This window comes from Polistes dominula, unplaced genomic scaffold (assembly GCF_049000335.1).
Source record: "Polistes dominula isolate Pdom_NZ unplaced genomic scaffold, Pdom_raw_medaka contig_77, whole genome shotgun sequence".
NCBI classification, from domain to species: domain Eukaryota; kingdom Metazoa; phylum Arthropoda; class Insecta; order Hymenoptera; family Vespidae; genus Polistes; species Polistes dominula.
The window spans coordinates 5,667,240-5,692,527 of record NW_028301152.1 but is presented as its reverse complement, the minus strand read 5'-3'; the positions used below and the strand labels follow the sequence as shown (position 1 = coordinate 5,692,527).

The window sequence follows — 25,288 nt, the reverse complement described above, 5'->3', positions numbered from 1 at the left end:
ATTCATAGGATCGACCCAAGATTTTGTTCTTATTTACTCTCTTCTACCTAGGAATCTAGTTAAGTCTTCTCGAACTCCTCCTAATAATCAGCACTTTGCAGTACACCATTTGAATTTTTATTCTATCCATCAAATCTCGTATACTTTTTCTTTTCTTTTCTTTTTCTAATTTGACGAACGAATTTAGGAATAAATTGAAATATTTCTTTTTGAAATTTATAACAAATATTAAATCAGTGGTTCCCTCGTTATTTGGGCTCAAACACACAAAGAAAATGCTTCACGCTTAACGGATGGATTGTTTTTTATATTTTTCCACGATTTTACGGAGACATATTAAAATTTCTATACAATAACATTTATATTACTTGTTTTTCTTTATTATTTTAATAAATTTTTGTTCTGTTTTTTAACCGTTTGAGTACCACGACGAGACTGATAACACTGTTCACATTTGCTGTCGAAAAGTGCCAGAACATTGGATGGTGTATTGAAACTTGTACTTTACTACTTTTTAACGAGATTTTTTTTTAAGTTTATGGCATCGTTTCTCAAATTATGGGTACAGGTTTTCACTAATAATATATTACGTTGTTTTCAGTGGTACAACTTTTACACAAAATATTTTAATAAATGTTCAGAAAAATGTAGTTGTAACGATAATTGTGTAATGTTATAACAAGTTTTATTTATGAATGTAATTAAATAATATCAATTTACAATGTTTTATTCGTTGATTATAAATATACAATTTTGAATGTATTGATTCTTAATTGGGAAATCTTTTATATTTTGATTCTATTTTTATGTGGTACAAAATTTAAAAAAATTTTTTAAATTTAAGAGACTCTTACTTATGGCAGTAGAATGGTTTAACACATTTCGTGGTGGTTTAATTTTCGGTGATTTTTCGTTTAAGTCGCATTGATAAAATAACAAATAATGAAAGAATAAAAATGTAAAGAAATGGCAGCAAGATTTATGGGGGAGTTCGAAGATATATCTAAATTCTTATGTGTAAAAGAGAGTTTTAAGGAAAAAAAAAATATTGTGTCGATCTTACGAATTGGTTGATTTCTATAAATAGCGAATATTTCAAATAGAACTAAAGGAAAAAAGTTCAGAATGTGTAGCTCATGCTCCGACCCATACGGCACGGAACGTTAGTGTCAGCCTCATACATAAATTTATCCTTGATACTTACGATCGTTTCTTTGATAAATTTTACAGCATGATTTTTATATGGACCGTTGGAAAAAAAAGTTGAAATCGTTGTAGCGATAAGGACGAGAAAAGCACGTGGTTCCTTTCAATTTCTTCGTAATCAACGTCGCCATCGTCGTCGTTATTGGTGGATGTAAGTACGCGGCGGGCCCCGTTAAGAGCAATTTGCGGAAAGAAAACAAAAGAAAAATGAATAACATTCGAAGGCTTTTTACACGAAGAACACGCGACCGCCGGACGAGAATTCCTGACTAATGCAAGTCCCTCGTTACCGAACGGCGCACGCCATTCGCTTCGCTCCCGTTATGGTTGATATGAATTTGCCACAGTGCGAAACACCACCGACTTTTGCTTCCTCCTCTATATCTTTAAGTATCTTTCTTTATTCTCTATTCTGTCTGTGTCTCCTTCTCTTTATTATATAGTTCTCTCTTCTCCCACTCAACTTTTTTATTTTCTCTCTCTTTCTCTCTCGATAAATTCGCGATGTTCTGTAGAGAGGGAAGAGCAAAAGTCCATTAGTCGAAGTAGAAGTGGGTTACGGAAAGCGCAAAACCGAGTAAAAAGAATAAAACTCCGAGATGTGTATTCTTGGCTCGCCTTGTATAGCGAGAAGATTCGAGTACGTTTTTCGACAGTCGTAGAGTCGTATCGAACGTGGATAAAAGTATTTGTGAATTATTTTTTTTTTTTACGAAGATTAATAGTTCCCCTTCGATCTACGAATGTAACTAACTCAACGAAGAAAAAGAGAAATAGTATGCGTATACGAGATCCTGCGTGTGTGTGTTGGGAATATCTCGAAAGCATCGATTCTTCCAGCAAAACGTTCCTCTTACTCCTTCTCTTTTGAAAAAAAAACTGTTCGTTATACGAAGTTTCTTCTTTCTCGCGAATAAAGGATCGAATGGCGTCGAGTAAAAGAGAAGAAGGAATACCTATCGTCCTAGAGAGCCCATGTCTCTCTTAGCAGCCTGACTGAAAGTACCACCCTATGAGGCACCGTATCCTGGCACCGTATCCCCTTCCCACATTGGCGTAGTCTAACATAAGAGGTTCTCAGCACCATAATCTTTTTATATTCATATGTACATATGAGTATTTAAGAGATCAACGAACATTGATTTTTAAATTTAGATCTTTTTTCCTTTCTTTCTTATCTTGAGAACCTATCGATATTTTACTTTATTTAAATAATTCTTTCAATTTCTTTTGTTTATTATTAAAAGATAAAGTAATACGTAATCAAAAATAAACAGCAAGATCCCCTAAGGAGAAAAGAGAACACTTTTCAAACATCCGTCCCGCGTAAGTCGATCTTGAAACTCTTGTAGTCATCGAGATAGAGAGATCGAGTTACGTTGAGCGAGTACGCTTTGATGTAAAGTGTCATACAGACCACCCATGCGAAGGCGTACGAGAAGCCTTATACACGTCGCGTTTACTATCCTCTCAACATTATTCATTGACTGACAGCAAAACGTTCGACGAGAATCTGTTAAGGATTTTTTTTTTTTTACTTTTCTTTCCTATTTTTCTCTTTCTCTTTCTCTCTCTATTTTCCTTTTTTCATTTTTCATTACAAGAAAAAGATTTCTCGGTAGTTCGTACTAATAATACACACGTATAAACATTCACATACGTATTTATCGGACGACACCAGAGCACAGATGCCGAAAAAGATTTTCGTTGTGTCATTCTCAGGCACGCGACAAAAATTATAGGACCACCTGTAAAGTACCGATCGGGTAGTAAGCTCGGACGCATGTGCGCGAGCAACGCAACGAAACTCACGCAAGTATGTATATATATATATATATATATATATATATACACGACGATAGCACACGTGCGAGTTTCTCTCTTTTTCTCTTTCTTTCTGTCATTCTCTCTGTTCGTTTTTTTTTCTTTCTCTTTCTCGTTGTGACACCGACCTGCGTCACGTTCCAAATAGACATCTGGCCAGATTTTCTTAAGTTTGGTCCACGCGTGCGCGTACATAGGTAGAGTATACGTGTTTTACGTATACACTTACGCACGGGAAGCACCGTAGTGTTGTTGCGCACGCATTTGGGTTCTGGCGCCGTTCGAAAGAGAGGGGCTCTGATTTTTTGGCAGGTGCCACTGTCCTCGGGCCAACGTCACCTTACGACGCTTTCAACGACCCCGCTTCTATCAGCTCGCACGCTCCACAGAATTTCCCAGGAACGTCGATTCTAATCGAAGCAACGCAACAGGCCACACCATGTTTCCTAAACCTACTACTAACAGTAGTGTAGTCACACGTGCTTTCGTTTGCTAACTCTCTATCGATCGGATATGAATACGACCGACTTCCTTCCATGACTATTTTTATTTTCTTTTACATACGTACTTACATTTTATCAAATTCTATTCAATTTAATATTATGACAACAAAATTGTTTTGATCTTTTAATCTCAGTTATTTTTTCAATTAATGTATGTGTATTTAAGTAAATATTTTATTTATTTTCGTTATAAATAAAATGTAACAATATAGAGGAAACTTTGAATTAATTATCTGTGTGTGTGTGTGTGTTTGTGTTTATCATTAATATCTAGTATCAGAAGGATGTTTTATTTAAACGATTGTACATTTATTTAATTGTTAATATAAATTTAAAGTGTCTAGCCTAGATGATCGTTTACGCAAAAAGATCGTATAAATAATATACTTACGTTTTAAAACACAAACGACATTTTATAAAACTTTTAATAAGATTATAGTCTGTTCCATATTCGTTTATTTATTTTTTAAAACTATTTTTCGTCTAACAATCTTTTTAAGATAACAGAATTATATCTTCCACTCGTCGAGTGAAGTCAAAGCGTCGCGGAAGAAAAAATGGCGTCGATAGCACGAGTTAGGGTCACCTGTTGAACGTATCCTCGGGCTATAGAGAAGTCTTCCTTCATCTTCTATCTTCATACCATCCTTGCCCTATTATTTTTCTCTACTTGGGTTTTACTTTGTAAAATGGTGAATGAAAATATATAGCAAGATAGTGAGTGAAGATAAAAAAAGTAAAAGAAATTGAGAGAGAGAGAGAGAGAGAGAGAGAGAGAGAGAGAAACACGTAAAAATCTTGTGTTAACTTTACAGCACGTGTCCTTCACTCTCATGCTTTTTTTAAATATGAATTCGTGCGTAAATCGGACGTTTTCACCGATCACAGAATCGAATCGCTGTACTTTTACTTGATCGAACTTCGTTCAATGTTGTCCTCGATTCAGATATCGAAGAAAATTATATATATATTCACGCCTCAGGGTGTTTTTATATCCAGTTTTATATGTAGATTGTGTACAGACATTTTGTTTGATACTTATTATTACAAATGTAGTGTTTTATACATTTGCCTGAGTTATAAATAACGCAATAGTATTGTGTTCATGTGTAATACAATCTATAGGAGATATTCAAATTCGAGAAATATTATTATATAAATTTTTTAAAATAATTAAAAAAATATAAATAATTTTCATAATCAAATAACTTGATAATTTTGTCAACAATGAGAAATAAAAATTATTAAATTTTGATAATCTTCTCAATTCTGATATAAGTATAATAAATATTTGAAATAAAGTTTGTAATTGAACTCTAATCGAAGATATTGAATTATATTTTGAACTAATTTACTTATTTAAAACAGTTTAAATATATAACATTTATAATATAAATAATAAAGAGAGAGAGAAAAGAATATAGGAAGTCGAAAGTTGGCCATCACTGGAGCCCTCGTGGTCCGCGCCAATGTCCTGCAGTGGGCCCCTTCTAGGGTAACACGAAAGGGGGCACCGGCAACGACAGCTGCTGCTGCTGCTGCACCTCCCCCTCTCCTTCTCCTCCTACCACTCTCTCTCTCTTTTTCTGTCTCTCATACACCACCTTCTCCTCCCGCAGGGCCCCTCGGCGCGCCGTCATCCCCACTATGGGACCCATGGTCGCGTGGCAGCCCCAGCCTTCTCCACAAAATACACCTTCACTCCTTCCGTTTACTGCCGAACGGCTCAACGGACGCCACCCCTCCTTTCTTCCCTCTCTCCTTTCCTCTTCTTCCCTCACTTTTTTTTCTGTCATTCTCTCTCACTCACATTGTCAGTTTCTTCTTCGAGCATGGCGTTCATGGTACCTCGACTAAATCATCGAGCTCTTTCCTAAGTTTATCCCTTCATTTTATCCTCTTCCTTCCTTTTATCTCCACCTTCACATCCTTCCTCTTCGTTATTGTTCCCAATCTTTTCATATTCTCGACTTAACCGATGCGCTTTCTCGCGTTCTTTCGTATAAAACTTCGATATATCGCTTATGTGTTTCCCATTGTGCCAGCTGAAAGAACTAACGGTTTCTGGCTCCCTCTTTTTCTCTCTTTCTTTCTTTCTTTTTTCTCTCTCTCTCTCTTCTTTTCGTTTCTTTACTTTTAACGAGACCACGTTTATTATCTTTGTATATGATCGCGACTTCTCGACTTGCATCCTGAAAAAAAACAAAATTTCAAGTATTTCGTTGCTATTCCTATTATTGTATAATAGTTGTTGTGTTATTATACTTTCTTTTTTCCTATTAATAGTATATCCTGTCTCTTCACAAATATTTATATACGTATATAATACCATGTTGACTATATTCGGGTTTTTTTCTTCCATTAAAGTGACGATTTATTTTTTGAATAAATAATCTTACAAGTATATTTAGTTGTAACACTATTGACTATTCTGTAAATAGAAAATAATTATAGGAAAACTTTGTTAGAAAAGTTATTTATAGGAAAATTGAATCGTCTCTTTTCTGTAGATGAAAGGAACATGGCGAAGCGCCTAAAGGGTATTCAAGGAAATTCTGTTCTTCATTCTCTTTCTCTTTTCTTATTCTCCTACTCCGATCTTTCGATCTTTTGCCCACCCGCTGGGCCTCACCAGCACACGCGACGTCTTTTACAATCCTCAGTGGTGGGGGTTGAGTGGAGCGTGGCAGAGCTCTTCTTCTTCGTCTTCACGAATTTTTCTGTTTCTCTCTTTCTTTCCTCTTTCCCTCTCTCCTTCTCTTACTCCTTGTATATCTTCGGGCCTCGGTTTTATTCTTCTCCCACTCTTCAGCATCACTGGCACAACCGCTATTTCTCCTTCTGAGCCTTGTCATGGCTCATGCTGCAACAGATGCTACAGCATTTAGTGAGGAAGGGTATTCCGTATCTCTTTCTAAGCTTTCTATACTGTCGGATTCTACGAGGCAAAGTATCCTTTTATGATAATGCCGATTATTATCTTGGATGTTGACGAAAAAAACAAGTATTGCTATATCCTAGGACAAAGGAACAATTTTCTGGTTAAAAAGGACAGAGGAAAAAGATTTATTATTATTATTATTTTTTTTTTCTTATATATTATTTATATTTTAACTAATCCATATACTGTTACGTGCATGTATAAAACAATTAATAATTTTTTTGTTATTGTTCATACATTGATAAAGATGCTTTGTTGGTTTGCCGGTTGTCTATGATATTTCTAGATAGAAAAAAAGGTGGAATTTAATATTCGAAAATATAATGTGCACTTTCTTTAGATTATTTTCAGTACACTGGGTCCAGTATTATACTCTCTTAGGTTTTTGAAATCTTTGCTCGTTGTTAGAGGATCCTTTAAAATTTCGCTCAACATGTGCTGTGAAAAGAAAAATCGCTTTGAAATCTTTGTCCCGACTTTTTTTTTTTATTAACAGAAATTTGAATATAATTATTTTTTTGAAATTTATATATAAAATCTATATTATTTATAATTATTTTCAAAAATTTTATCAGATTTCTTTTCGTATAATTTGTTAACAATTATTATAAAAAAAATCGATCATTATTATCAACTATAATTATTTATAATATTTAAATACCTATATTATTTATACTTATTTTTACTAGAAAATTTTACTCAATCTCTTTTTAGCATATAATTGTTTAAAAATTATTATAAAAAAAAATGTTGACAAAGATGCAATAGAAAAACAGAAATAAAACGAAACGAAACTTTGGGAACTTATTTTTATAAAAATTATAAGAATTATAATATAATAAATGTTAAACATTTTTGCTTGGGTTGAGCACCAATGGCTACCTGAGTTCTTGTCTACATTTTTTTTTCTCTTTCTCATCGACCTCTATTCTTTCGTTCTATATGTAGAGGTGTGTGCGTTTCCCTTCCATCTAACAGGGTAGAGGGCCCCAAGGGTGGTGAACACTCTCTTCCCCCGTTTCTTCCGTTCACCAGCGGTCGTGAACTTCTTTTTTCTCTCTTTCTTTCCTTCTCGTTCTTACCTGTAAAAACATCGAACACCCTTTTGGGTCGCGTGGCACTGCACTGGCATAGCACACACACGAATACCCCCACAGAAATGTCTCCTTTGGGCTGCACGACTCTTTTCTCTCTCTCTCTATTTTTCTCTTTTTCTCTTTTATTCTTTTTCCATAGTGTGGCAGAATATATACAGAGTATTTCGACGTACTAAAATGTTCTTAATCTTTTGATCATTTCGAGAAAAAATAAATCTCTCGTAGAGAAAATTTTGATAAATTAAACACAATTTGTTATTTTATTTGATAGAAAACAGTTTCCACGAATATCAAATAAACGTGATTGTTTTAAATATTGATTGACAATGAGTTTGACTACGAGCAAGGATATTTATTTTAATATGAAAGAAATAAATCACTATATAATACTGTTTTGCATGGAAGCGAGTCGATGGGTACATCGAAACTGAATGATTTACAAAGTTGTTTAATTTGAAATTAAAAGGATCAAGATTCAAGGATTACAATAGACATGGACAGAATAGATACGTTAAAAATTCCAAAGGTGAGAATGAAAGAGAACTATCGTTTGTCTGTTTGTTGAGTTAATTGGATTAAAACGCTCGATAGAAGCAGGTGTTGGATTATATCTTGGATAGTTTTATGAGGTACGGTGCTTGCCACTAACATTGAGATACATCTGGTAAGATTTTTTGGGCATTCATAATTTTCAACCGAAACGAACGACGTCTCTTGTTTCTATTTGAGTATATGTGTGTGTGTGTTTGTACTTGGCAGATGCTCAAATAATATACTAGTTAACGATAGAAATTAGATTGACAATAGAATTAGCGTAAAATAGTAATTTTCTACATTAAAATCAGACGTGAATTAAAATTGACAAAACGGAAGAAGCTTTTCTTTTTTTTTACTTTCTCGTTTACAATTTATTTCAAATGCTACTGCTTATACGAAAAAACAAGAACAAAAATTTGTGTACCCTTAAAATAAAATTCTTTTCTTTCGTTTTCACAAATCGCACAAAGAGATAGGACTCGATCGTGCGATGATCGGGGTAAGCTTTTGAAATTAAGGGGGGCGGAGAAGAAGAAGAAGAAGAAGAAGAAAAAAAAAGAATTAGTAGAGAAACTCGGGGTTCACACCGTGGGCGTTCAGAGAATACAAGCTCTTCTCGTATCGCGAGAAGGAAGAATTTCTGTTGGCAAGGTGCAGCCAGGAATCCGAGGTCAAAGTCCAGACGAACGAACGAACGAACATACGAACGAACATACGAACGAACGAACGAACGAACGAACGAACGAACGAACGAACGTACGTACGAACGAACGGTCATCCAATCCTGGAGCATATTAAGGACGCTCGATCGAGCGCGTAATCCTGCCGTTTAGCGTGTAAACTTGTCTCTTCTCGTGGAATTTTCAAAAATTCGCAGACGGTGGCCATGTCGGAGGCGTGCGAAGCGTACTCTCGTTCGGTACGCACGTTAACGATGCGATTCGCTCTACTCGGCCATTAACCCGCGTGGTAAACCGGATAAAATGCGAGTACGTTACACGTATACAAAGAGGTGGAAGAGATATCTTTGTCTCTCTCTCTCTCGCTTGTTTCGAAGAGTGGCCGTATTAAACGTGTCACCTACGCCAACTGCATTTTTGCGTGCACCATATCGTTCGACCACCAACCGTGAGGATCCCTCGCTTCTCCGTTTTCTTCTCTTATGCTTGTGCTCTTCTATTGTTCTCACTTGGTTTTTACTGTCTATGGGATATTGCCGATAGGATCTAAATACGGCTCTTGAAGTTCGATCGGAAATTTTTATCATCATAATATAACTTTCATATTTTTTTCTTTTTTTTTTTTTTATAGAAGAAATTTCTCTCCACTCTTTACGTCTTAAGAGTTTCCTAACTATATTCTGTGAAATATTAGTTGTTATTTTTCTATAATATAATTATAATTTTTGAATAAATATTTGTTTTGCTTTTTCTAACTCATTGATTTAATGTTAACCTATTCTATAAGACGATCAAATTTGTTTCGTTTAAATTTTAGAAATGATGCTTTGTTATGCTACGTTATAGAATTTTTAACCCCTTTAATCCTACTAATGTAAGTTATAAATGGTTTTGGTAAATATTCAACAAATTTGTTCAGTATTATAAGAATAACTTATTTATATTTTTGTATGAGGATTACAAATATATGAAATTACTAATTAATTAATAATTACTAACATATTTTTATTTGTAAGTCACTCCTCACGTGACTTACGATCGATAAGGGTTAATAATAATGATCTTACAAGAGAATCGAATCATTTATTGGGTTTTTTTTTATTTTGTAACAATATAAATAGTTATTAATCTTTTATATTTAGATAAATATAAATATGTAAAGTAGAAATGAAATAAAAGTATCGGATAGTTTCTAATCACTACGAGGATACGAAACCGATCGGTACTTTGCGGATTTTCAGGCAAACGAGGCATAACCACCAAATCGCGGTCGTGTCTCGTTCGATGAAAATCGCTTGCTCGTACAACGCGGCCGCGGTTTTCGAGGTTGTGTCGCGTGTTTCGCGTGTTTCGAGGTGTAATGCCGAATTGATGCCGGCCGAAATCCGTGTAGATGGTATCGTTCCACGGGTTACCATAGTCGAGCCCCTTTCACACACACCACTCTAGCTCAAATGCGTTACAAATTTTCCATCGGATTCGATGATCATCTCGCTTGGCGCTTTCTCTTCTCGCCCTTTGCGACGACTACGTTTATTTCGATCTTTATGATCAATCGTTACAATATATTATATATTTATATATACGTTTCTGTTACTGTTACTTTGTGAAATCCTTTAATTCCTGAAATGATCAGTTAAACTCTCTGAAATAATTATATTGACCTGCTTAAATATACAAGATGGCAGAATAACATATTTCAATTAACCGAAGTAATATTTTAGGATTTTATAAGAGTCGAATAGTTAAAGTATGTAATAGAGAATTTGATCTTATGTATAATAAACATATTTTTCGATTTCGTTTCAATAATTGACTATACTTGTACTGTTGTCAATTCGGAAACAGAAAATATGTATTTCTTCGTTTAGTGGTCTTCTAAACGAAAATTATCCAATCTCACGATAGAATTTTGATTTAAGGGATAAAACTAGATTTCCTTTGAAAATTATGAATATGAAAATAAAATAAAGGCGAACAATGAGAGTTCGTAAATTTGTTCCTATTTTTTTTTTGTTCTTTGATAACAGATCTTCTGTTAATCGTACTATTTTATTGACTTAACTATTCGTCTCTTGTAAATTTTAATATATAATAAAATTCTGCTTATATGCTTTCTCAAAAATGCTTAGTTATTTCGGGTAAAATCTAGGATTTTCACGATTTAGCGTCAATATTTTTATATATACAGTTGGTCACAGAAGTATTCGTATCTGATCTTACTGTAAATTTGAAATAATTGATATTTATTTGAAATGCACAACTACTAAATTATTTTAGTTACTTTAGAATGATATAAATCTTATTGCAGAAGAACATTCAATATTTTAAGAAATACAATTTTATTTAAATAATTAAAAATTGATATTATATACAAGAATATTTTCATTAAGGTAAGATATAATAAAAATAAAATTATTATATTTGCAAATCCTTTGCATCTTATTGCTAGAATGCTTTCGAAACGAATAAGCATATCTTATAAGATCAAGTTTTCTATCGGTAAAAAATGAATATATAAAATACAGTTTATGATTAATTTAAATAAAAACAAGTAAATTACAAGTTCATTAAGAAAGAATATATATATATATATTTAAGGAAAAATTCTTTCGTATTTTTGATTTGAAATAATAATTTACAAAAGAAATTCAAGAAAATCAAATAAATAAATGAATCATATCGTAATGATTAAACTGAAATCATATGGAATGTTTTCGAGGTAGGTTAAAGAGATTTCCCTGGACATAACTATCGATCAATTATTCTTCATGAGAGGAAGGATAGCTCGTAGATGACGTCGACAGAGCAACACGGAAGACGAACTAATCGTCGCGACACGGAGCTCCCCGATGCTCAACGTTACGTCACAACGGTCGAGCGGGCTTGGCCCGGGGTTCTGAGGATGACACGATGGTCCATGGTTTAGCTTGTCCTTTGATGCATGATATTGCAGAGTCGGTGCCGCACGCTTCGGCAAACATGTCATGAGCAAGCCGAAACTGTTAGGATTCATAGTTATCTCGACCGATCGTGCCCGTCGCTGGACATTCGCCCTATCGTCCACGCACGTCCCTCTACTATCCTATAATATCCTGCTAATACAGATCGTCCGTTTACACGTACTGCGTATTCCAGTTTCTGAATCCGTTCACGACGACGATGACGACGACGACGACGACGACGACGACGACGACGACGACAACTACGAAGACGACGAAGACATACTCTGTCTTTGAAATACTCCCATGTATTCTATCTATACCCGCTTATATGCCTTTATCTTACATTTCAATTACATTTACCTAACTATCAGAGATTTACAGGAAATCTTGCTGTATCTGCTATAACGTCGCTTTTATATAATTCATGTTTCTCTTTCAGGTTTTTAAGTTACACGTTAAACTTCAACGTTTATTATTGATGATTCGTATTAGATAATTTTGTATATGAATTTTGTCGATAAGTAAACGTCATATATAATTGAAAAATAATGTTTTCATTGAAAATTTAAAAGGTTTTGAGGTATTCGTTATTTTAAAATAAAGTTAAAAAATTTACAAAATTATGGAATTTTGAATACGATATCGTTCCAATACAGTAAAATATCATTTTTATTGTCGTCTCATCAAGTAGAGTCAGTAGATCAAGTAGACAATGCAGTTGAGACAATGCTGTTAAAGAATTGGAGATTAAATTGTAACATTAAGAAAGAAAGTTTTTTTTTTCAATGAGAAACCCTTTTGGAGGCTTATGGTACAATTTTCAAATATAATAACATCAAAGTCAAAATAATTAATATAAATAATAATAGTTTTAATTTTTGTATAAAAGTATTTGCAATCAATATATCAACAAAAAGCAATTTTTCCAAAATTATTTACAAAAATGATCCCTGGAAGAACCGATAGTGAATTTTTAACATTACGAAGATTTTTTTCAATGAGAATGACTATTATTTTAATTTTCAAATAAATTAATTACATCGCTATGAATAACAAAAATTCTGTATATTATGTGTGTATAATATACTATTAACAAATTTTTTATCAGATGTTCTTTAGAAATTTATTATTTCATCTTATCTTCCTAAGAAAATGCTTATTATCCTGTTACTATTGATTATTCGGGGATTTATTTCCCGTTTTTATCTGGATGCAAATACTATAATAAACAACGTAGAAAAATCTCCATTTTCGCAACACGCAAGATTTTATTGTAACTTTGACTAATGCAGATTGATCCGATACGATATCTGTTCTTCGGCAAGGAAGAGGTAATAAAAAAAAATGAATTGTAGAAAGACGGGGGTAGGATGTTAGCCGCCATTTCGTAATGTCGGATTTCGAAATGCAAATCCAAAGGCGATCGTCGTAAATCTTTTCAAAGACGCGCGTACATAAATACATATATACACGGGAATACACCTACATACCCTTAAATACACGTACGTAATATATACATAGAGAGACGGTATAGGAAGTATATAAAAAAGAACCGCATCATATGTACAGGGTGAGCCAGGAGGAACACCCCTAACTCAAAGAGTCTATTATATACGTAAATATAATAAAAAAGATAAACTTAAATATTGTTATCTAATTTTATTTGTTTTTTTTTTTCAAATTATAATATCATAGCAAAATTTGTTCTCATCATTGCGTTGTTTTAAAGATTCAAAAACATCACCATTAACCTAATAACATTTTCTGCTTCGTCTACAAAGGGTGTCTTTTGCTCTTCCGATTGATTCGTTGCTTAAAAGAAAAAGATAAATGTCAAATAAAAATAATTAAAAAAAAAAAAAAAGAACAGTTGATATTAACAATAATGATCAAATAATAACATTTGAATTTTTTCAAATTATTTTTACGTGTAGAATACATTCCTAGAAATTTGAGGTGTTCCTCTCGACTATATGTATATACGGATACATATACATACACATATATATAATATGTAAATATTATATATATATGAAGAAAGCATTAATAACGGATGAAGCGAGTCTCGACTGTGGCAACCCCGTAATGTTTATCTCGTTGCTTATTCCGCTTACGTAGCCGACAAACAGAGCGCGGAAAACGTGCGTGTATCCCCGCTGTTCGGATTCTTAACGCGATCGCGGTTTTGATTTATAAAGACGCATTGCAAATTTATATTCGACATTAATTTTGCATCGACTGAAGCCGATACATATGCGTATCTCGCGAATCTTTCTTCTTCTTCTTTTTATTTTTTTATTATTCATTTTTTTTCTCGTGTCCCTTAAATATTGCCGATCTCTGGTACACGATTCTTTTGTATTAATATTTTGTTAGTATTTCATCTCTTGTTATTCGTATCTAGTCAGGTGATATTAATGATGAAATTAAATTGAGGGGAATCACATTTTGAAATTTTTTAATCCTATTTATAACCTAATTATTATAACCCTAATTATTATAAAATACTGAATATAAATTAGAAGATTTTTTAAAATGAATCTTTTGTATTTAAAAAGAGAATAAAGTGTTATTATATCTATGATAAGTATAAAGAATTTTTGAATGAAATTAATTTCTAGTAGTAATTATAAATGTATATCTATAGTATATCGAAATTCGATATAAGATTGATAATTATATTAGAAATTATTGATTTTGTTACAGAAAAGCCAGGCTTCCAGTCACCCTATGGCTCTACGATGGACAACGGAATGGTAAGCGGATTATTAAGTATTAAAAAAATTGTTCCCTTTTTGACACGTTGAATTCCATGGGGAGTCACTGGTGATTGGCAAAACCAGGGTTACTAGAAACACATAATTCGAGTAAATTTCGATACTTTTAGATCTTTTAATATTATCTACTATTATTTACTACGATAGTATCAAGAAAATAAGTTTTATTAGAAGTTAATCGATGAATAATTTTTTAAGTTATGGCAAATGTTATTTCAGAAAAAATAATTTTTAGAAAAACGCGTCCAAATGTTAATAGAAAATATAATAATTTTTACATTAGATAATTTTGCAACAAAAATACTCTCGACACAATAAAGCAGATTAATTTTGTCTAACGAATAAATTAGAAATTACTTTTTAATCACAGATATTTCAATTGTAATTTTTTTTTATTATTCGACGTGAAAGAAGAAAGCAACGGGACAGATTAAAGAAAATAAAATTTTCTTCATTTATTTGGTCCTTCGATCGAGTTAAAACGCGATTTGGATTACGTAAGAAATAGTAGAGTAATAATTATTACACTAGCATGAGCAAAATTTATTGGAGAAAAAGTTACTCAAGTTTCGTTTCCCCTTCTTTTTATACTTCGTCCCTTCTCCATTTCTTTCTCTCTTTAACCCCTCTCTTTGTCTCTTCTTCTTCCCTTCTTCGGGTTCCATATCCCTCTCTCTCTCTTACCCTGGCACCCTCGACATAATCCGAAAACTTTAGACCGAGCGATATTTTCAAGAAGTGGTTCTCACGCCGACAAAACGTCTCCGCTTCTTACGAGCGACATTGTCTTCTTGTGTGTATGCTAATAGATATGTGTGTGTGTGTGTACTTACTTATATACGTACGATGACATACTTTATCCCAACGTTATAACGAGTTCCGTGGATGTTTAAGTACTTCATATAAGCTCTTACGTAAACCCTTTTCTTTGTAGTATATAGCTAAGTTATTTTGTTAGCACGATCGGCTTATCGTTGACATCATTAATTCTTTCTTTCTTTCATTACTTTTAGGTTTGTCTATAAGTTTACTTAGTTTTCAATTTTTTTTCTATGTTTTTTTTTTATCTATCTCTCTCTCTATCTTCCTTCTTTTTTTATATTTCGATTTTAATCAAATGAAATACATCAATTAATATCCGAATCAAAACGAATATCAACAAAAATCTAACGTTAACTTTAATATACTATTTAATAGCATCAAAAACCTCTGTCAAGATTTCAAATTTAGCGTTTGCCAAGAATAAAATATCGTTGATTAAAGACACCGCTAGACTCTTCTTACTTCTCTTATTTTACATTCGTAATTCTAATATTTTTAGATCGTGGATTAGATCATCGATTTTCATCGAAGAAAGATTACAATTTTTGTTTTTTCTTATTTTTATCTAAATATAAAAAAAAAAAAAAAAACATGAAAAAAGAAGGTATAAGATATTGAGGAATACGAAATTCGATCGCAAGTTACGATAGGAAAAGGGTAAAATGAAAAAAGTACTACTAGATTCTTCGAAGGATTGGGGAAGATAAGGTGGTTGAGAATCGCCAAGCCCCGAGTTTAATATCACTTACGTTCTTCCCTCTGATCCGCAGCAGGCGATGTATCTATATATTCCCTCTTACGTACTTTCTTTCCCTTTCACCCTTCTCCAGTCCCTTTTCCTTTCTCTTTCGTACTCGTTCATACTCGCTCGTACATATATCCATACCCTCGGCCTCTTTCAGGTGAACACGTATAAAACAAAGCATACGTAAAGAGTGGGTAAGGGGTTAAGCTAGCTCGCATGAAAAGTTACCCCGGAATACAGCTGAAGTCTTCATTGTAATTTCTTACTTTTCGCGACGCTGATTCTCCTTATCTATCTACCTATATACTTATATACATATATTTGTATAATACACATTATATGTATAGAAATAAATTTCAAGATCTTCCGAGATACGAAATATTACAACAAATAATATATATATATATATATATATTAATATATATAATAAAATTATTTATTCATTATACAGGATGATATACTGGTGGTACAAGCGAAAAGGGGTGATTCTACATAAAGAAATAAATCGAAAATATAGAATAAACATTTTTTGTTTGAAGCTTTGTTTTCGAGAAAATCGACTTTAAATTTTCGCAAAGTATGCGTGCACTTGATCACGTCTCGTTATAACGGACCTACGAACTTTTCATATAAGAATAACTTATATACATATACAGGTTTATTCTGAAAAGTTCGTACGGTATTTCCGAAAAGTTCGTAGGGTATTTCCAAAGAATTCGTAGGATCACCCTGTAAATATATATATATATGTATGTAATCTCGTTATTTGTTGAATGGAGAAGAAGAAAGAAAAAGAAAAAGGATGCTTACACCGACCGAACAATTCTCTTCGTTCTTTGAATCGAGAAAAACGTTTCGATGATTATCATAAGCCAAGCTATATGTATGTATATCTCATTAGATCGGCCTTTCCTGTCGCAAATATTAAATTTATACAAGATGTTCTTGCATAGTTTATTTATACCTTGTTTCTTGGCAAGAGAGGCGTGTTTCTTTGACCGAAATCTCACAGAGCGAGTTAATTCTGCGTCATTTAGTAGGATCGTTTAAACGTGAAGCCATAATTTTCTTTCTTTTCCCTCTTTCTTCTCTTTTTTTTTCTCTCTCTCTCTCTCTCTCTCTGTCATACGAGATAATTCTCTTGTTACGTAATCAATTTAATCGAAATGTTCGCTCAAAGATGTTTACCGTTCCTATATACATTAAAATACTTTCACGAAGAAGTTGCTTAGAGTTAAGTCGTAACACTTGCTATCACACGCTCGTGACAATTATCAAGATGATTTAATCGCGAAGCATAAGTCGGTTTATTTGTGTGATAGCATCGTTCCTAAATTCATACTTCTCTCACCTCCTAGTCATAGAAGGAGTGGTTAGTAGAGATGGTAGTGGTGGTGGTGTTGGTGATGGTACCAATTAAGTATAACTCTCTTGGCGTTGTTATTATAAATTTGTACAAAATCGGTGAATAACATCTAATCGACGGTCGTTAAGGTATAAACGATAAGAAATATCGATTCGATGGATGGATTTATTAAAAGTCACCTTTGGAACTTCTTCATCCTTCGCAGACCTTTCTGATGCATTGATAAATAAAAACGCATTATATTTATTTCGTTTTTGCATATTTTAAATTATTTGTTAATCATATCTTTTATAAAATATTAGTCAATTTCACGTATAGTATACCCATATCTATATTCTTTGCATAAATCATGATATTTCAGAGATTTTAAAGTACACTATGTTTTTGTCTCTCTTTTCATAATAGAATGTATTTCTAATGCAAATATTTGATAAAATAAACATCGAATTCTATTCATTATTCGTTTATCATAAATTTGCTTCTCTTTAACATTAGGCTTAGGGAATACATTATTTTGATGCATTTCCAATTTCACAAAGAAAATTATGGAAATCATTTATTTTCATTCATTCAACGAGACGAATATAATATATTCAAATTAATTTTTTACTTAGCCTTTTAATTTCAAAATTTGTAGTATAATGAGTTCTTTTTAAACAAAACAGTGCAGTTTCGTTTAAACGTTAATTTGATGCGTGTTTTTAGAAATAAATATATAAATATCTGTAAATCTAGTGTTAAATTGTGAACAAATTTCTAATAAAACTAAAGATCGTATTATTTTGCTAAAAATTAATTTGTAAGCAGTGTACAGTGAGTCACAGGAGTATTCGTATCTGCTTCCGCAATAAATTTGAAATTATTGACATTTGCTTTTAATACAAAGCTTCAAAATTCGAATACGCACAAGTCTATTTTAAGATTATTAAAATTATTTGATATAAATTTTTGCAAAAAAACATTTTATCATTCAAAAAATATAGTTTTACTTAAATGATAAAAAATCGGTATCACAAGAATATTTGTATCTAAGTAAGATATAATAAAAATACAATTACTATTTTTATAAGTAGTACTTGGTTGGCTCTCTCCTTTGTATTTTATAATGTTGTTGAAACGATTTGGCATATCTTGTGAGACTAATTTTCTTCTTAGTTATGTTAAATTGTACTTCGATTAAAATGAAATATTATTTTGCAATAAACTTTATATAAATTTCATAGTTCGAAAATAGTCAAATATGTTTCATTGTATAAGAATTTAGAAATATTATTTTACAAGAAAATATTGATTGTTGTAAAGGGGGGTGGGGAGGAGGGATACATGAATACTCCTGTGACTCAATGTATAATTTTGAAATTAATAAAAACGAATATGTTTAATGATTAAATCTGTATATAAAATGTTTATCATCTGATAGCAATAAAAACGATATTTTTGTTGTTCTTTGATTGCAGTCGTACGGGAGCGGTGGTGGCGGTGGTGGAGGTGGTGGAGGCGCGTTCGGTCCATCGGTCGGTGGTCCTGGCGGGGGGCCTGGGGGAGGTGGTCCTGGTGGTGGAGGTGGTGGTGGTGGTGGCGGTGGGGCCGTCGAAGGTGCCACCTATCCCCCGGACTCGCCGTACTTTCCGTTTGGGAGTAGGGGTGTACCTCCCTCAGTTGTAACCCCTACCCCCGCCACTGCAAATCCGGCAGCCCCCACAGGAACGAATGGTGCACGGTTACCTAATCCCACGGTTGGTAAGTAATTCTATTTTGTTATCAAATTACTTAGCCTTATCTTATAAGCTTATAAAAAGTTTTACAGATCAACTCATAAAAAACAAAAAGGAAAACCTCGACGGTGTCTTATGCAATTTTGATAAATGAATGTTCATAAATATGTACAGCGAGTATTCAGGAGTATTCTTACTTTCACTGTCAATTTAAAATAATTAGTATTTGCTTGTAATACAGTATTTCTAAATTCTTATACACTCGAAAACATATTTTAGGATTATTAAATTTGTTAATTAATATATATTTAATTGCTAAAGAATATTTTATTGTAAGAGAAGTTTAATTTTATATATATATATATATATATGAGAAAAAAATATGGTCTATTCTTATTAAATATATTATATACCATATTAAAAATATGGTAATATTCTTAAAAGTATTATAAAATACAAAAGAGTGTACTCTATTTCCAAAAATAATGATTTTCTTTTTATTTCCTTACATAAATACAAATACTTTTGTGATACTAATTTTTTATCATTTAAATAAAATTATATTTTTCGAAAGATAAAAAATGTTTTTCTACAATCAAGTTTATATCGATTGAAAATTTAATAAACTTCAAATAGTTTTGTGCGTATAAGAATTTGGAAGCTTTATATTACAAGCAAATATCAATAATTTCAAATAAAATAATTTATAATTTAAAGTCAGATCACTAAAGCCAATCACCTTGGGCACAGTTAGTAAAATGGATGGATAACACATTTAGAAAAAATAAAAACTAAAAACGCGACTTCGGTATTATTGAATAGATGTGAGAAAGTGTTCGTAGAAAAGTTTCTCAAAACTCGTAAAAGGAAAAGTAAAAATAAATATTATAGGAATGTGTTGCTATTATTTTATTAGATTAATTAATTTTAGCCTTCATTTTAATATGTAGATAGATTTGTTTTTTTCTATCTTATTCTTATCGTCCAACAGGCTCTGGTTATTTTTTGTATCATTGATGTATAATAGCCTAGTTGCGAAGTAGTTACAGCAAGAGAGTAATCTCTCTACGAGAATAGAGTGTCTATCAGAAGGAAGATATAAACGCTATAACTTGGTAAACGTCGAACAAAGAGTCAACGCTTAGAACTCGAAATGTAGTAAGCATTATATACACGATATATAATAAAATTTGTAGAAATTTTATTCGTAGATGACTAAAGAATAACAAATCTTTCGATTATAATTAAAACTTCTTGTTTTTTTTTTTTTTTTTTAGGTGCTGCTGCCGTAAAGAGAAAGAAAGATGTAAGTATTATTTCATTATCGATTATCGTTCAATTCTTATTTTTTTTTTAATAAAAATTGATAAAAAAAAATTAAAAACAGCTAAAAAAAAATATTAAAATGTCTCGCGATCCACGGTCGAAATATTTTTCTGATTTCGTTTATACTTATTGTGTTACTTTCTTTGTATTTTCCATTACGAATTGAACCAATTGGAATAGAAACTTCGATGAAATAAAATTACAATCTTATCTTAGCAAATTATTTTTCCATCGTGCGAACAGAGGCAAGCTGTGCAAACAAACGTGTTAATCGTGCAATTGAAAAAAAAGAGAAAAAAAAAAGGAAAGGGGGAGGTGAAAGATGAGAAAAGAGACAAAGTCCAGTTAGAGTTTAAATGTCGTTCGTAAAACAATGAAAATAATGACGACCGGTTCGCGCGCAAAAAAAATAATAATCATAATAATAAAAAAAAGAAATAGAAAAATACTTTATTAAAGTTTTTCCTACTTTTCTCAATTTTTCACAGACACTCGATGGAGCAGCGGAGGGCGAAGTTGTAACGACGCAGCATTGGGTGAGTGAATTTAAGTAACAAGAAAAAAAAAGAAGAAAAATAAAACTAACAGAAAATAAACTTAAACTTACCCAACGCGATCAAGTCGCGTTATCTCGTAACGCGCATCGCTTATCAATCAAGCTACTACTAATACTATTACTATTACGTTTGAAGAGTTCGCTTTGCGCGCGAACGATCGTGAAAGCCGTGCCGCTATTGAATTTAGGTTGTCTCGTAAATCACCGCTGTGCGGCCCTTTTTCTTCTCATTAGGCCACGACTCTTTTGCTCTCATCAGAGCAACGAGGAAACGTACATCTTCTCGCGCCGATGACGCTCCGATCATAATCTTTACGACGTTACGAGCCCGACTCGTCGTAACGATTTAACCGTTCGTCTGGATTACGTCAAGGAAGAAAAAAAAATACGAAAAGAGAGAGAGAGAGAGAGAGAGAGAGAGAGAGAAAGAGAAAGAGAAAGTGAACTCTGACTCCGATTCAAGTTTTTCCCATGAATGCTTTCATGACTTATATTTTTGGTTTTTTCTTTTCTTTTTTTACTCCCCTATATTTTGTGTATTTTTTGTTGTTCTAGGAATCGAGCTTTAGCGCACTATAAACAATAAATTTTTCTTTCTTATTGATTTATAGGTCTTCCTTTTTTATATGATCTCATTCAAGAGAAAATGGAAATCTGGATATGAGTTATTTTTTTTTGTTAATTTTAGATATGTTTCAGAGGTTTGGAACTTGACTCGAATTTTGTTTACTGCTACGTAAATTGTATAGCTTTGTCATCTTTCACGTCAATCTGTGATTATCAAGAGGAAAAACCGAACACCTGTTACGTGAGCTTGTGTGTTAGATTATAGACAAGAGTGTGTAATTTAATGTTTCTACCAAAGCGTGAACAAGAGTACCTGGAATTAAGTGTCGATCGAACGACACGTTCAATGGTTTGTTTTCTATAACCTTTTCAAGAAAGAGAGAAAGAGAAAGGGATAAGAAATTAGAAAGAATTATGCGAAGAAATGACGAAATAATGACGAAAACATAAGCACATAACTGAACTGAACAAACTAAATATATTTGAAGATATAATCAAATACAAGTATATTGACCTTTCCTTCTCGATAGTTTTAATAAAACAAGCAAACCCACACGCCCATTCCAACCATAAATTTGAAATCGATCAATAAACAAAGACCTTTAATTCTTTATTAACTTTTCATAAAAACAACTTTACAGAATGTTAAATGATGCTCGTGTAAAAAGAGTTTATAATCAAAAAAACAATGATAAATAATATTTTTTACTATGAAAATGAATTATGTTCGATATTAAAATAATTTTAAAAATCCATAATTTGTTCGGAAAACTATAGATAATGCTTCAAATTTTTATATGAAAGATTTAGTTGGGTTATTTGTATTTTCATCTTCCAAATTAACATTTTCCAAGCATAAGTACAGTGTTTTAGGGGTACAGAAAAAAAGTATCTAACAGTAAAGAGAATTTTATTTTGGTATGTCATTAAAAATATTATAATATAAAATAAATGCACACACACACACACACACACACACACACACACACACACACACACACACACACACACACACACACACACACACACACACACACACACACACACACACACACACACACACACACACACACACAAAACTTTGTGTTTAAGATTATACATTTAAAATGTTTTCATGTTTAATTTGATAATTTATTTTGTTTGGAAGCACTTTTTTTATATATTTCGTACATAATTAGCGTATTTTCTAAGTGGCCTCTCTCCACAGCATAAAAAATATTTTCTTATATTTTGTACAAGGTTATATTCGTTATAGGTAAGTATTTATAAAATTTCCGAATATTTTTTTCATGCGCGTTTTTTTATGCGGTCCTTATCTGTCAGACAAAAATAAGTTTAATTATATAAGAATTGTCGAATAATCGTGACTTATAAACTGTAAATGAAACGAATTCGATAAAAATTTTTGAAATTTATCGAAGAGGAATAATCTGGGATGGAAAAATTGGCTTTAGTCTAGAATAAAAATAAAATCTTTGATTTGAAAATAAATTAAAATGAATAGAAGAATTGTATAATAATTTTCACGTATAAATTTGAAATAAAATCTATTGAACCAAATTTTTGAAATTTATCAAAGAGGGCCAACTAGATTCTTATAGTTAAATAAAAAAATTAACTTTCACCTTTAATAAAAAAAATAATTGATTCCTCCGATAAACAGAGTGTTGTAATTAAATAGTTTCGATAAGTCGATCAAGAGTGAAGAAGCACGATAAGATTAATCATCCAACGATCTCTCATTTACACCTTTAGACTATACGTGACGTAAGAAAAAGGTAAAACGTCTGGTCGATGATTTCGCTCGATCGAAGCCACTATAGTGTCTACATTATTCCCCCCTTCGTTGGAAGTTAATCTCTCGTCTTAAGATTCTCTTTATCTATCGTCAAAATGATACGCGATCGACAATACATACATATATATTTTCGTATTTTTATCTCGGTTGCGATTTTCCATTGGTGATAAAGAAAAATAAAGCTCTTTGATGTTATTCATTAGAAAAATTCGACATTTGCTATTGTCTTTCTTTCTTTTTAAGAGATAAACTTTTTTTTTATTACAAATTATTTGTTCATTCAAACAAATTTTGTGACACAATTTTATTTATATACACGGTGAAAACTAAAGCCGAAGAAGAAGAAAAAAAAATTGATCGATTTTTTTACCGAAGCACGTTCCATACGACTTGTTGTCTATCGATAAGCTCGGTAACAAAACGGTAAGATAAGAAAACACAAGTAAATTGCGATCTATGAAGGAGAATGGTGAGAAAAGTAACATTCATGACAAAAAAAAAAATCATTCGGTATAAAGAGGTGTAACTTGTTCGCGGGGGTGACGAAGCGTGTATACTTAACTTATGTGTGGTGTGAATACGTAGATTTTGAGCGAAATATTGTTGCATTCTGTGACCGATCGGTACAACCATCGTATACTCGAGAACTCGTTTTCTTCTTACCGGCACGTTCTATGGAATTTACGATGTCGGAACTGAAAGATATTTTCTCGTCGAGAGTCGCTCGATCGCCGTTAAAACATCTCGCGTCGGTGGAAGGTAGAAAATAATTTCGGGGTTGATGTCGTGAACGAATAACGATAAATAACAGGGTCCGATGCGGGAACATCGTCATGTTCGAGCAAATTCATGAGTGTCCCACGCTCCTACGTCTTCTTTCTCTCCCTCTTCTTATTCTTTATCTTTATCTATCACACTAACTCTCTCTCTCTCTCTCCATTTTCACTCTTCTCTGTATAAACTCATACGAGACCATAATAATAATTTATTCAGCTACCAGAACTACGTGATTACATTTCTATTAGGATATGGCCAGGCGAATGTCGTCGAGGGTGCCATAAACGCGTTACCCAACCCCCGAAAATCCTATGGGAATTTCACTTACCGTTAGCCATACTCTACGAAAAGGGAATTGTAGGGGAAATCGAACGAGGAGAATGGGTTTTTTTTTTCTTTCCAAGTAGTTTTTCAATCTTCAACGTTTCAACATTTTTTTTTATTTTTCTTTTATCTTATTTTTTTCTTCAATAAAAAATAAATTTTCTGTCATGTTATATTCAGTTTAAAAACAAATATTTTCTTAGTAACATCTCGATACCACCAATACCGTTTTACGAAGAATATTAATGATCCCATTGTGCATAAACATGAAGTGTTTACTCGGTTGTACGGATAGGATAGTTTATGTTCTACGCCGATCACATTTTAGATGGTTCTATTAATTTTGTTGGTAAATTGATCGCTTTATTTTTGCAACAGTAACTTTTGTTGTGTTGTTGCAACTCTAACAATTTATGCATAGGCATGCGTTGTATTTGAATCAAGCATTAATAGAATTGTTTTAAATGAAACACATTTTAATAACAAACAATACTATATAATATTTTGAAATATTTCAACTTGTTATTGTCTGAGCGCAATATATTCTTAGATTGTATACATCCAATTTTATTATTAAACTTAACTTTCTGTTTATTTTTATATTGTAAAGATTATAAAGTTGAATAAATCTAAGAACAATTCGAAAAAAAACATTTTAATCAAAGAATAAAAAATTATATCGGTATATCAGAGATAACCTTCCCTTTCTCGTGTTTTCTTCAGATAAGAATTCGATGAATTTTTATTAACTAAATTTGAAATGGTTCATGTAATTTCGTTAG

General features: G+C 32.3%; 1 protein-coding gene across 2 annotated transcripts in view; it reads left to right on the top strand.

The window, feature by feature from the left end:
* LOC107064324 (daughterless) overlaps positions 1-25,288 on the top strand; it is a 150,753-nt gene that overhangs the window by 6,251 nt on the left and 119,214 nt on the right. For both annotated transcript variants that reach the window (XM_089178316.1, XM_089178317.1), the window contains exons 2-5: positions 14,440-14,489; positions 18,901-19,183; positions 20,436-20,464; positions 20,973-21,020. In XM_089178316.1, coding sequence (XP_089034442.1) covers positions 14,440-14,489; positions 18,901-19,183; positions 20,436-20,464; positions 20,973-21,020 — 410 coding nt within the window. The remainder of the gene's footprint in view (positions 1-14,439; positions 14,490-18,900; positions 19,184-20,435; positions 20,465-20,972; positions 21,021-25,288) is intronic.